General features: G+C 40.1%; 1 protein-coding gene across 2 annotated transcripts in view; it reads left to right on the forward strand.

The window, feature by feature from the left end:
- Positions 1-14,852, forward strand: part of LOC122980001 (cell migration inducing hyaluronidase 1) — a 220,264-nt gene that overhangs the window by 150,673 nt on the left and 54,739 nt on the right. For both annotated transcript variants that reach the window (XM_044347700.1, XM_044347778.1), the window contains exon 12: positions 12,290-12,459. In XM_044347700.1, coding sequence (XP_044203635.1) covers positions 12,290-12,459 — 170 coding nt within the window. The remainder of the gene's footprint in view (positions 1-12,289; positions 12,460-14,852) is intronic.

The raw sequence follows: 14,852 nt of genomic DNA on the forward strand, positions 1-14,852 counted from the left end.
AAAGTGGGTCATAAGCCCACTTCTAAAGCCTTTAGGCTCTCATAGGCTCTTACTGCCCCCATAATGCTGTAACTAAATGTTTATTCTTGGAATTGGTATGTGGTTTAACTTAAAGGGGAATGCTGCCCATTTTTTAAAAATCACATAATTTCGATCCTGGGAAAGACAAAACTTGGAAAAGTACACTGTACCTTCCTACATCTGGAAACATACATCTGAAACTGACTTTGATACCAATAAGGGTTTGTGTCCTTGTACTCAAAACAAGATTTCTGTAGTATGATTGCATATGAACTCTTAAAATGGCGTTCCTCTTTAATTTCCATCAATTAACAAGGCAGAACTAACAAAGATGAACCCTCCTTCTGCTTTCACTGACTACAAGGCCTCATGCTATGTTAGGTAAAAAGATCCAATATCAGCTTTATGGTTTGAATCAACCAACAACTGCTGCTAGCAATATTTTCAGAATTGCAGTGTCCATGAAACATTATTAATTGTGTAGTCTTAAAATTCTGTATACTCCCCTTGTCCTAAGGGTCAAAAATGATTTGAAAATAAATCAGCTTAATTCAATTTTAAACCCCTAATCTATTTTGCATGAAGAAACAACCTGTCATTCATCACTAACTTTGTGAATATTTGGGTTTTCACTCTTCTCAGTGCAGACAGACTGCATTTAATCAGTGGACACCACTTGTTTTTATTACAACACACCTCTCATAATTGCTTTCTTTATTAAAGTAGAGGTTTATTAGTATTATTATTATTATTATTATTATTGTAATTGCTAAAGGTACATTTTTTTAGCAAGAGATAGCACTTGTATAGTCTAAAAAAGTAGCAGAAATGTGCAGAAAGTAGTTTTGAATACATCATCATTGAAGGGAAACAATAGCAGAACTTTTTTAGTAATATATTTCATAGTGATGTATTCTTATATACTGTACAATGAGGAATTCAACTACAAAATGCTAGACTTCTATTTTTGGCTAGACCGGCCACGGATCAGCCCTATAACCACGGTTGTCTGTGAGTGCCTGAGTGAGTGATAAAGTTACATTGGTCGGCTGGTGTGTGTTGGAGTTTCCTCATTGGCTGTTTGTCTTTCCAAATGGAGTTGATGGAAGCGGAGGTCAGCAGTGCGATGCAGAGTGACTGTGTTTCCTGCTCCAAGCTGTGACGCTCTCAGCTGCAATGTTAAATGCAGCAAAGTCGGTTAAACTTCTGTTTAAACAGGTACACACCAGTGTCTCAGTCGTCTCCTCCTCTACCGTCTAGTGTGATTGACTCTCCGGCTGGCAGCGCTGTAAAGAGAGATGCTCCGCGGTGCCTTTGGATTTTATAACTGAACTAATACCAGGACGCAAGCTTTTTATTTTTCTGATGTTTGCACATCACAAACAATGAACAACAGCATTAAAACACAAGTCTTGCAGGTAAGACATGAGACTCATGTAGCTGTTATATCAGTTTAATGAGGGGTGAGGCTCTGTAGATGCACCTGATTTTACTGTAACTGCGGTGACCAGTCAGAGATAAGCCTTTTGAATTTGCACCTAAAATGTTGTCACAACTTTCATTTACAACTTCCACAGCAGCCTCCATGATCATCAACCGGGAAAAGGAAGAAAAAAAGCGCATAGAGGCATGAGGGAGAGCGCACTGTTAAAGCACCCAAAATAACCATCACTCTCTCTCACTTTGACAAAACACTCAATGCAGAGTGAAAAACGAGAGACATCTGCAGAGTGAAACAGATGAAAGATTAGAATAGTTAGAATTAAAATAAGTTTTCTTTCAAATCAAACATCCCAAGGTATGAGTGGAAAGTATTGTTCTTGCAACTGCATTTATACCTTTTCTTTTTTGGACCCAAATGTAGCTTAACCATTATAGCAGACAGTCCACCCACTTCTCCCAGACCTCTCTTATGGCCACCAGTTTGTCTCTCACAGTTCTTGCAGGTTTTGACTCACAATTATCAAATTGTAGCATTCTTGAGAAAGTGTGAAAGACTTTCAGTGGCACTGTGGCATGTAAAATCGCCCTTCCGCTCTCTGTATCCCTCACAGCCAAACAAACTGTGAGCTGAGACAATTCATTGCCTCACATTATTTTAATAAAGAAGAAAGTCAATAATTTTTTTAATAACTTTTTTTATACTGCTGGGGTGCAGCATGCCATGCTGTGAGCATCTGTAATCAGATTTCATCCTCAACTTTTTGCTCACTGTAGCTGTTTCTACTTGTCTTCTACTATTCCGGTGTATAAAACTGATCCACTGACCTGAAAGTGCAGCTGAAAATGCAGCTCTGATGCAGATGTAGGGCAATAATCGGTAAACAGGGAGGCTTCTATCTTTGAGATAAAATTACAAACGTAGGGAACATAACAGGCTTTTTTTTGTTTTTCTGTCATTTATATACTGTTATAATGTCATAATAACATTAAAGATGGTCAGAGTTATCAAACATGAGGTGAACATATGTAAAAATGCCTCCTTCAAGTCAAAAGCCAGGGCTTAAACCTGCTCTGAACATTTCATTTGAAAAAATACCTCTTCTTCCCCCTCTAAGTGATGTCAGATCACTCAGGCATGCCCGCAAAAAGGCCATCCTTTCCATAGTCTTTGTGGCCAAGATTGTTTCACAAGCTACTTGTTGCCAAGATTGTTCTGTGGGATATTTGTGTTGTATTTGCTGCACAGCATAACTGACTTAATAAAATCCATGAAAAGTATGTCCCTCTGTTTGCTGGAGCAAACAGAGGGACAGAGCATACTCCAGCAAACTTTTCCTGTTTGCTGGAGCATGCTAAAAGAGAGAGGAGAAAGTATGTGGAGAAGCTGAGGAAGCCACCACTCACCATCTCCATCTGAGTAGATGGAGGCGTCAGCTTGAAGAAAGGTTCTTCAGCTTAAAGTAGTCTCTGTGAGAGTTGAGCTGTGTTTTCTACTTCTATTCGGTTCTCAACAGTGTGCCGGTAAAACATTTTAGGCCACTTGTTGAGGCTGTAACAAAATCTTTTAGAAAGGCCAGGCTACAATAATCACAAAGACACATTTAGCACTTAATTTGAAGGAATTTCATTCTAAATTGAAATAGCGAGCCACGTTAAGTCCTATTTACTCGTATAGGACTTAAAACACAAACCACTTTGTTGGAAAGTGTTCCACAAGGTTAAAAGCAAAAGGTGACCGAACGAGAAATAAGCTTGATTAATGAAAAAGACCATGCACATAAAACAAGCAGTCCAAGTACATCACTCACACAGAAAGGTAAAACAGTGTCCTGAATCAGTTTCTTAAAATGGTAATGAATTCTGGTAACCTTTAACACAATCAGGCAGCTTTTTTCACAGTTTAGATGTTGGAATAACAAAAACTTAATCACACTTAGATTGGCCCTGGGTTTATGTTAATGCAAAGTGTAGGCAGAGCTTGAAAAACACAGAAGAGCAGTCAGACCATCCAACAGGTTGGAAACAATCCCCCATGTTAGTCTTAACGACAGTCATAACAGACGGTTACAACGAATGTGAAATTATTACCAAAACTGTCCATTGTAAACATCCATCACAGTTAACTTTGACCTACTGTACTTGACTCACCATAGCCTGCCAGTATTGGTTTCCCCATTTGGTCTGTTTGGTTTGTCACGGTGTTGTCACAGCACAATGTTATTACAAGCAACTGGTGGCCGGAGTTACAAAAATAAGTTGTAATAAACTGTGGTTTTCCATTAACTCCAACTCCCAAGATGCATTTAGTTTGAAACATCCAGCTGAAACGGTTTAAGATTCTGTTAATTAAACATTCAGCAGTTTTTATCAGTTCGCTTTCAGATTATGCATCAATTTTGGATGAATTCAGCAACTATGGCAAAGTGTTCTGCTCCCTTAGACATACTCTCTGCTCCCTCATTAATCTGTAACTCTGTGTTTGTGTTGCGTTGAGCACATCATTTACAATTGGTTTCCTTTTCTTTTTCAAGTCCTGGTAGCTTGTTAAACACAACAAATGGAATTGGGACGCCGGAGACTGCAATGATTGGTTTTTCCTCCATTTGGTTCTTCACATTCTTTCATGTAGTGGAGTAGTAAACAACTCTGTACTTCCGTTACCATGGGAATCAAAGTGAGTGTGATTGGCTCTCGCATTGTGTCAGAGGACATTTGCATAAAGTTGAGGCTCTTTCAGCTTTGCTCTGTAGTGTAGCTGAGCGCTTTCTGAGTCTCTCTAGGTCAATGGGGGCTGCCAGACTGCAAAGCTAGGTCTCATTCACAATGAATAGCAGCCTATCACTGTCCCAGCTTTTGAGACTGTATGTATGAATGGCCCATTATGAATCAATGAAGCATTTTGAGTTTGCATAGGTTCTTCTCTATAGAAAAGGCTGCTGTAGCTCATGTGTATTGTAGCACTTAGAGCCATCCGCCGTGCCAGAGTCTTGGGAAAAATATGATTTCTCTAGTACGAAGTTGAAATTATTCAAACTGATGCCTGTAACATAAACCTAGCGTTGTTATAGTATTCAGGCGTCTCTTTTGTTTCTATGTTGAGAATCATTGAAAGAAAACTTTGAAAAGGGGAATTTACAGTGGGGGAAAAATACTGCTGGAACCAGAGTCTGCTCCTAATTTGTCAACTCTATGAAAACAACATCAGGTGATGAATCTTCTCAGTCCACCATCTGGCTGCACTGGAAATGGATATACCAAATCTTCTTCTATTGAATTCTGTCATCAGAGTAGCTGCTCACGGTGCATTTGCTGGCACATGTATCATTTTCAACTGAACTGTTGGAGCTGTGTTGTTAAAAGACACTTGCTGTTACCAGTAGTAACCACAGGTCAACCAGGACTGAAATCTTAAGGATTCTAACTTTAATGTCTGTAATACTATCTTTGACAAAACGCAGACATTCCTTCAGGATGAGATCACTTTCACTTATTGAAGCCTCAGTAGTGAATGTGTTCCTCGACCTAGATGTAATCTATAGTGATTTGGCCTTTCTATTTGCCTGAAAAGATTAAAATCACACACTGAAACCATCTTTATTTCTAGGAACCCTTCCATGAGAGTTAAGGCTGAGTCTACGGTGTGTGTGCATGTGTGTATGTGCACATAAACATCCAGTCTGATAGAGGCCAGGTTGAGACAGCCTAGAGCAGTGTGTGGGAGTCAGTGAAAGGTGTTTGGACTGACTCAGGGCCAAGGGAAAGTCTCAGCCTGCATCCTGGAGGACTGTGTGTTCCTGACTGAGCCCATTCACGCTGACACACACTGGCACGCATGCTATTATGAATACAGACATTTATTTTCTTTCTCTTTTACTGCTTACAAATACCATCATACGGAGGGTATTGTTAAGATTTTATTGATACCAATGCCATTATTGATTCTGCTTATCAGTCCAATTCTTTATCAATTTCCCAATCAATTTTCTGTGTGGAAAAAAGTAGGCCTACACAGGGTTTCACTGTCAATGCAACTATTTTATTATCTCCACTGTTTATTAATAACCTTGCATGCTGATGAATATATGAAACATGACTGGTAGATATGTTAAATGGTCCACAACCAAAAGTTAACTGCATTAATTAATAAATTACAGTCTCCTGTCTATATGAGAATAACAAAATGAGCAGAAGAAGGAGTGTTATTAACATCATGTCTCCAGCAGTGGAGAGCAGCCTCTCTGCTGCACTGCTAGCTCCGGGGAAAGCCCCTGTTTTCCAAGACATTGAAGAAACAAACTGAGCACGGAGTTATTTTCTTCTTATTTTCTGTTCTCTTTTCTTTTTCTCACCTCAGAGTTAGTTTAGGCTGTTTAATGCAGCAGTGTGTGTTGGCCAGTGGTCTCATTTGTTACTGATGATCGCTGCTCTGCTCTGCTAACATTAGTCTCTAAGTGACGGCGGAGAAAGTTCACAGTTTAGGTCATGTTCATCTCGCAAACGTCATTTTTTTACTCATTAAATTAAAAAAAATGCTTGTAACCGCTGCCTTTTTTGTAGATGAATTACAAGATAGCCAAAGATAACTCTAGCATGTGTGCTGTAGACAGTCCGGAGGCTGAGCTGCCCTCACAGTTGAGTTCCGCCTTTTTCGTTCCGTCAACATCACATGCCTGGGCATCGGTAAGAGGAATTGATAAGCTCGGAGGCATTCGATTCCAGTGGATTGGAGAATTTGAGACCAGTTCTCAAGTGCAAGCGGTTCTCGATTCCCATCCCTAATCATACGTGCACAAATACCCAGAGAGTTATCAGACAGAGTTCTTCAGATCAGCCTGGTCAGCCCTCAGTGTTCCCCTGTATGATTAAAATAGCCTTGGTCTTTGTCTCTCGGAAATACTCTCAGTGCCTGCAGCGGCTAAAAGTCAGCAGTAAGATGATGTGACGTGTCCTCTCATAGCTGTTGCTTCCCAACACCCATTCACAAACCGTGGATTTCTGAGTCAAGGATTTATTTTCAGATCTCTGCCTGAGCTGCTGGCATTTCTCTCCTGCCTGGCTGCATCACGAAATCAGTCCATTACACTCCTCCCCACCTTCCTCTCTGTTTTTCCTCAGCTCTCTGACATCACTGGGTGTTTGGCCATCCAGAGTGGAAATCCTATTTTTGTGAGCCGGGGGGCTGCTCCTCAGAGCTCCTGTCAGTCTACACCTGACTGTAATCTGTTTCATTAATTCCCACCCATGTGCCACTTTGCAACACTGTTTTTGAACATGTAGTGATAATCAAGTCTATTCCCTAGCCCCCGAGGTTAAGCACAGACAGGAGGGTGTGTTGTTTTTGTTGTTGGCAACGTGAGAGCTTGGAGATGGCTGAGAGAGACAGAATAGCTTGGGGCTATTTATCAGTTTGAGTCCAATAACTTGTGCCGAGGTTTTACATGTTGAACTTTTGACAGTTCTAAATGGCATAAATGATGATGAGTGTGGAAAATAAATGTTGTGGAGAAGATCAATGGCTTGGAGCAGTGGTGTAGGATTTAGCATTATTCTATTTCTATCCTGACATTTACGTAGCCTTGTAAAGCCAGGCTGCATCTCTCCAGCTCCAGTTTTCACCATGAGATTTATTATCCACTGAGAACAAATACATGTCCAACCCAGACTTGGTGAAGTAGTGCGGACACCCAAACAAGGTACATGGAAAGCTGAAAATCCCACCAATATGTGACAGTTGAACACGCCTTTCCAAAACCATTGGCATTACTCTGCTGCTGCACTCTTCTGCTTTCAGGCTTCCCACCAGATGTTGGAACCTGGTTGCAGGAGTTTGCTCCCATTCAGCCACAAGAGCATTAGTGAGGTCTGAAAACTGATTTTGGGTGATAAGGCTTGGTTCACAGTCCAGTGTATCCCAAAGGTGTTGATCTTCCACACCAAACTGGGAAAAGCATTTCTTGAGGGAGCTGTCTTGCACTGTCTTGTTGAAACAGGAAAGTGTCTTCCTCAAACTGCTGCCAGTTTCTTATTGATTTTGTGGTTTCAGAATTTTGAAATTGACATCGACTCCAAGTAGCTGCCATGTTTTCACAGATAGAAAATCAGAAGGAAAGTCCATCACAGTACAGGTGATCTGGTCAGGAAGAGTACATGTTAATAATTAATTTAAATGCAACACACACTAGTGGCCTAGTGTTGTGTCATTTCATATGTATCACATGACAAGAATTAGTGTCAGGATGTGCCACCAGGATCCATGTGAATTTAAGGCATGGAGCATTCCACTATCTCGTCTTCTCAGTTACTAAAAACACTGTTTACCTTTTCACTGACCATGGTGATGAACTGACTTTGGTCAGACATTATATATGCTGGTGTCCAGGTCCTTTACCATCCAGGTCTTTTGCAGAGGGCAAGGCAAGGCATTTAATGTTAGATTGCACATGCATGTTTGTGTGGTCGTGAGTGTACTCACATTTGTTTGCATTGTTCCCTCCTCCCTGTCCAAAGGTTTTCTCTGTGTTACTGTCATCTTTCTTGTCCTGTTGTTTATCTGTGATGTCATGAGCCTGCCTGTCTTATATAGTATTCTATAGTAACCATTCATATAATAACTGTGACAGTATGTCAACTGAATTAGTTATAAATGCAGAAAAGGCAGTCTTTATAATTCTTTAATCACCTTTTAAAGATATAGTGACAATTTCTGTGATGTCAGAAAGAAAAAATGACTACATCAGAAAAAAGAAAAAAGACATTAGGTCAGAGTTCCAATTTTCATGGAATTTCAGTCTCCAGATATAGATACTATTGCCCCACTTTTTTACCCCACTTCCTGTCCACTGACATGATCCACAGCAACCTGCATCAGGCAGCATGCCAGACAACCCCTGCTGATCCCTCATGAAGAGCTATTCATCACTTTATGAACAATCAGTGACTTTGTGCATGAGAGTTAAAAAAAAAAAAACAAGGCTGGTTATTTATCCTCAAAGATGTACATGTAAGTAGTTTGAAAACTGATAAACATGCAGGAGGCACTACTAGTCAACTGAGATCTAAAATAATCCAATTTTTCTTGTAAGTCTGAATAGAATCAAAGTGTGCATTTGTACTTGTACAGTCCTGGCTCCGCTGGTGCAGGGAGTAGGAGGAGAAAAGAGATTAAGCATGTGGGTGTGTGATCTTCTGTCTCTCAGATTTCACACTTGAACATTTCTTTCATTTATTTATTTATTTTTTTCTCCCTGGCATCACTTTGTTTTCCCTAATCAGCACATTTGCGTCGTTAAGGATGTGAATGTGTAGGAGTGGAGGACGTGTAGCTGTTATCACTTCTGCACCATTCTTCTTCTTACTCTGTTATTTTTTTTGCTGCCCTTTTCCTCTCCAGCATTCCTTTTTGGATCCTCTTTGTTCTTCTCAGCCTCACTATCATTTGCTGGGGTGCAAATTGGCCTTCCAAGGAGCTGCACTTTGCAAATTACAGAATACTGCTGCTTTCATACTTGCTGAGGCCCAGTGTGAGTGTATGTGTGTGGGTGAGTGGAAGCACAGGTTCAGAACTGGAGGGTTTCTAAAGGCCTCAGTATGCTTCAACTGATACTTCATACAGTTTGTTGTCTAACCACATCTAAAGGTCCTTAGATGACCTGCTCTGAATCAGCACAATCAGTCATGGCAGGATGAAAAGCCTGATGTCCTGTTTGCATCCCACTGCCTCCCCAATCTCTCTTCAGCACTTCTGTCTTTTATTCATCTTTGCAGTCTCAGCATGATGAATCTTATTATTGTGGTTAGTAGCACACACAGACAGTCCTCAAAGCATTCTCAGTGTTGCACTTGATAGATGTCTGGCAACTGATTGGACCAAGTTGGAATGAGACTGTTGGGGTTTTAGTCAGTAGCACTGTCATTACAGTAGATATTACTGCTATAGTGTGTACGGTGTTGTTGGATTATATGTGTTTGTCATCTGATCCAGTCTCCATGCCCGTCATTCTCGTTAGAATTAATTTAATCATGTTTGATATTTACAACTGGAACACCGTCATCAGTCTATGTTGTTCCTTGTCTCTCCATCCACCACATCACTTCCACATTTAGAGCCAAATCCACGGAAGGATTGCGCAGCTTTTGTGGCCGTTAATCCATGGGCAAATGAGACAAAAAGATGTGTGTGTAATTCACAAAGCACCTGCAAAGGGTGAGATTCGCCGCACACCGCGCTGCCAAGCAAATAGCGTCACGGTGCGTCTGTGCCATTTGCATGTATGTAAATGAGGTAATATTCATTCATTCGGCGCAAAATCCTTTCTATGCAAAGAAGCCTTGTTGCAAAAACAGTCTCATTCACAAAGACCAGCGCTAATTGTCACATGCAATCAGGGTGGAGTTATTAGCGTCTTGAGATAGTTGGTGTTAACTGTACACACACTCACTCCTCACTCACTCTCTCTCTCTCTCTCTCTGTCTGTCTATAAACCTGAACTGTGTGTGTAACAGCTGACCTGTCTAGATGTGAAGCAGAACAGAACATCAGCACTGATGTTTCTGTGATACATTCAGTGACACCTGGACAACATTATCATACAATTCAGACATGAATCTAACACGTTGAAGACCTGCCTGAAGCACATTCATAACTGTATTTTGACAGTTGACATTTCAATAGATTATGTTACAGATGCAAAATACTAAAGAAGTAAAAAAGACAAAATGCATGAAAGCTGGTTTGTGATTTTGGAGAGCTCTGTGTGTGCACATCTCTGCTAATTAAAAACACGCAATTTAAAGGCTTTTGTGCTCTCTGCAGTTTTCATTATGGAGCAATCTGTGTGGAAAAAAAGCCTGAAACACTGGAAATCGCTTCATTTACTCAAACAGACACAAAACAAATTACATTCAGCTGCAAAACTTTATGGGCGTGTTTTTCCACCAGCATATCATTAGTGCAAAATCTTCTGTGAATACAACCTTAAAACGGGGCAGATTGCAGGTACAAATGCTGCGCAATTCATGGTGCTCTTAGCGGGCGCAATCCATTCTTTGTGCATTTGGCCCTTAGTCTTTCCCTTTTGTGTGTGGATTGAAATATAAATGAACAAGACAAACTTTCTGATGAAGGTCCATTTCTGTTTTGGTACAGGAACATATGAACTTTTATGTCTTATGTCTTCAGGTCAGACCCCGGCCTTACTGTCTGACCGCAGAGAGCTCAGGTGAAGCAAAGCGGTCTGAATCCCCACTCAGACAATGTTCAGACAGACAGCACTGCATTAAAAACATAGCTGTCTACTTCATTTCAGTGAGACTACTGTGTTGGCACAGTGGGGGCACAGATGCAGAGGACTCACAGGGACATGCAGCAAAATAATTGAACCTGTCTCAACTATAGATCTTTTTCTCAATGACATCTTCAACTTCCTCTTTCTGGAGAAAGCTTTCCATCAGACCAAATGACATCAACAGTGACAGAAATGGTCTTGATCATAGACTGTTGTAAATACTTTTGTGACCAATCAATGAGACGAATGGGACAAAATCAAATGAGCTTTAATTAGCAAAAAAAGAATGCTAGCATTTTATTTGCTAATAGAAAATGACACCTTGCTTTCAAAATCAAATAGGTAGCATTTAGTATATAATGAATAGCCTTTGTCAAGTTTGAACCAAGAAACAGAGAAAGTAAAAATCTCATTCACTTTTTCAACATTACATGACTCAGACTATAGATCAGCAAGAATACTCTCCTGGTTTAGTCTTTGGAGCCATTTCTAAACAAACTACCATAACCATTGTCTTCAGGGTGAAGGAACACGTCCGCCAGTGCAGCAGTGTGGCTCATTGACACGTTTTAATAGTCTTTTACAACAACGGAGGTCTACGGAGGTCTAAGATATATCAGGCTTTGGATACACACACAATACTTGTTAGTAGATCAGTTCATTGTTGGTTTGAATCCATACATGAGATTTGTTGACAATTTGAAAAATATAGAAAATCACCTGCCTTATTCCTTAAATAGGCTACAAGCTTGAATAGACTGATCTGATAACATTTTATTAAATCTGCATCAGATCTAACAGGATGTAAATATCTCTGTGACTTCCTGTACATTCTGAGGGCTGTCTTGACTTGACTACAGCTTTTTGTCACTTTCTTCTGCTGCAGCCGCTCGATCTCGTCCACTCTACAGGTGAGGCGCGGGTCATCTCAAACAAGCCTATTATGACATCATCATCTGGCAACAATTTGTGTTTGCCATTCAAACACATGCGAGCACTTTGGTCGATCACTTTGTACTGTGAATGGCATTCTACTGTTTTATCTCACAATTGGTGAGATGGATATATGATAAAATTGTCACTGTGAACATTTCCAGACATGTAAAATCCTTCCTCATGGTATTTAAGTGCTGCCTGTTCATTCTCCTTTAAAAAGATAAAAAAAAGTGGTGCTACAAACCTTGACTTATTCACCATTATGTTCTGCATTGCAATTATCTGAAACATCTGCTCAGACACACACACACACACACACACACACACACACACACACACACACACACACAGCAAACAAACAAAATGTACTTCGTCTCTGGTGAGATTGTGCATCTTTTTAATCTGTGCTCAGCTCTGTTGAATGGACTGTTTAGTAGAAACAGTGAGGCTACAGACAGCACCGTAAGCAGATGGGTGTATATCCACAAAACAGTTTTCAACAGATGTCTTTATATTGTGTTTGCTGCAATGTTTTAATGTTGAGCCTGTGTGTGTGTGTGTGTGTGTGTGTGTGTGTGTGTGTGTGTGTGTGTGTGTGTGTGTAGGTAAGGCCCAGTTCATCCACATGGGTGAGGAGGTGGACGGCGTGGACATGAGGGCGGAGGTTGGCCTGCTGAGTCGCAACATCCTGCTCCGTGGTGAGATGGATCCCGGCTGCTATGGCAACGAGGCCTGCAAATTCTTTGATTTCGACACTTTTGGAGGACATTTGAAGGTACAGTGTTTTCTCAAACTTGCCCTTCACTGAGCAGACAAACAGGTGATATGCATATGAGCAAGTTTCCACCCAGGGGTCATTGAGCACTGACCTTCAAACCTGTTGCAGACCTATCTGCATGTTTTGTAACAGCTGCACAGTGCTCTGTATGTTTCTGTCATTTTCTGTTTCTGTCATTTTATGTGCATCAAAAAGCTAAAACCATTTGAGTCTAGTTTTCCTCAGTGTGTCTCATTTTCATTTTAAATGATAAAGTCCTCTAAGCATTGTGACGCTACACCTATCACCATCTTTGATGTGTACAGTCAGTTACCATGGTTACAGCTGTTGTAGCAATCAATCTTGAGGTTAACGAAAATAGCACAGTTTACCTGTTTAGAGCAGACTGTAATGCAATAGATGCTTCCTAAATGCAGTTGTTATACAGAAACATGGTCTGTAAAGAGAACAGCATTAATTCAACTATTCATTTTCAGTAATACAAAATGAACGGCCTGAGTAGATGTTTTCTTTCCCAGACATGTCCTGCACTGATCTGCCTTATCTGGACTGGAGCCAATCATAGCATGTTTGATGGAAATAAATTATATTGAAGCCATTACCAATCTTTTGTTTAGCTATGATGCAAGCTGTGTTTTATTAATGCAGACATATTCAGCTTTTAAGCATATCTAAATTATTAATCTAAATGAGCCTTACTTAGCTTCACTGAAATACAATCAAATACAATTAAAGAAAACCACTCAGACCATATCCCTGCACCTGTTATATAGAAACAGGTCAAAGGTCAAAGTCCAAACCCTGATCTTATCCCCAGTATTTATCCATGAAGGCACATTTCTCTATTCTTACTTTGGTTCAACACAAAAAAACAAAAAATGTATGACACTGTATGATATGTATGATTCTTATCAGTGAATACATTTGCCTTCTACAGTCAAAGTACACATGTAATGGGAACAGTTAAAGGAAGCAAATCCAATTATAACAAACTGATGATTTAAAAAAAAAAAAAAAATCAAATGCCAACATATTTTTCATGGTTATTGGGCCTCATACAAGAACCAATCATAGAGTAGATTTGTTCTAAAGAAGCACATAAAACAGTCAAATTTTGACCGGATCATGACGGTTTATGAAAAGTCAGTGGATCACCAAAGTTCTTACCGTTAATCGTGAGGTGGAACATTAATGTAGGAACCAAAGTTCAAGACAACACATTAAAGATCATCCTTGACTTTTTCTCTGGAAGTTTCAGCTGTATCACACAATCCTCAGCAGCGGATGGAGTTTGCTCAGTTGTCATGGAGATGGATCTTTTCATTCATCCATCTAGAGCTGAAACAACTAATTGATTAATCAATGGACAGAAAATGAATCAGCAACTATTTTAATAATCGATCAAGTTATTTTTCTACCAAACATTTATTGTTTTTCTTAATTGTGAAGATTTGCTGCCTTTCTTTTTCTTATGTGACAGTAAACTGAATATCTTTGGGTATGTTGGTCTGACAAAACAACACATCTGAAGACACCTTGGGTTTTAGGACATTGTGATGGGCATTTTTTACTATTTTCTCACATTTTATAGACCAACCGATCAATGAATAGTTAGTTGTAGCCCCTCATTCATCATGAGCTGATGAAAACTGTGTGATAGAGTTGAAAGCTCAAGGAAAAAAAATAGTGGTTAGTGGTTAGTAAGTGGAGGGTGAGTTGGCATTGTTTTGTCAAACTATCCAATAGTTGTCGAGATCTTCCAGTCTGGACCAAAGTGTTGGATCAACTGCCGTCACCATCCCTAAAAAAAAGATTGCGAGGCCTCATAAGGTGCTAGGCTCTTTGCAACAGCATCATTTGCACATGCAAATACTTAATCTAGAAGTGCTAAATTAACTTCTTGAGGTGCTAAATCGACTTTTAATCTAGATATACAATGACGTGGTGGCTGAAAATCTTCACAGCCATGTAAATACTTCCATATTTTCCTTTAAAAAATATTAACAAATCTATTGCTCTAATGTACCACTATAAGTTCAATCAGAGCAAGTTAAGATGCTCAAAAAAAAACCTGTGCCCTATATACCAGCCTGTTGACCTGTTGGCATGAGGAAAACAGACAGAGGAGAGAGACGCTGAGAGACGGGAAAGGACAGAAGAGAAAGGCTGTGGTTGTATTCCTGCTGCCTTCATGCCTCTCTCTCCTGAGGGCAAGCTGTCATATCCTATTATACATTTCCATCACAGGCTCATGTCACATATTTCTCATGCATGGGTGTGTGTACAGCATGTACGAGCAACACACACACACACACGCACACATAGGAAAGCCCCAGTGAGATTTCAGTAAAGCCCTTCAAAATGAACGCCTCAGAGCAATACTCCACCCT

Source organism: Thunnus albacares, chromosome 1 (assembly GCF_914725855.1).
Source record: "Thunnus albacares chromosome 1, fThuAlb1.1, whole genome shotgun sequence".
NCBI classification, from domain to species: Eukaryota; Metazoa; Chordata; class Actinopteri; order Scombriformes; family Scombridae; genus Thunnus; species Thunnus albacares.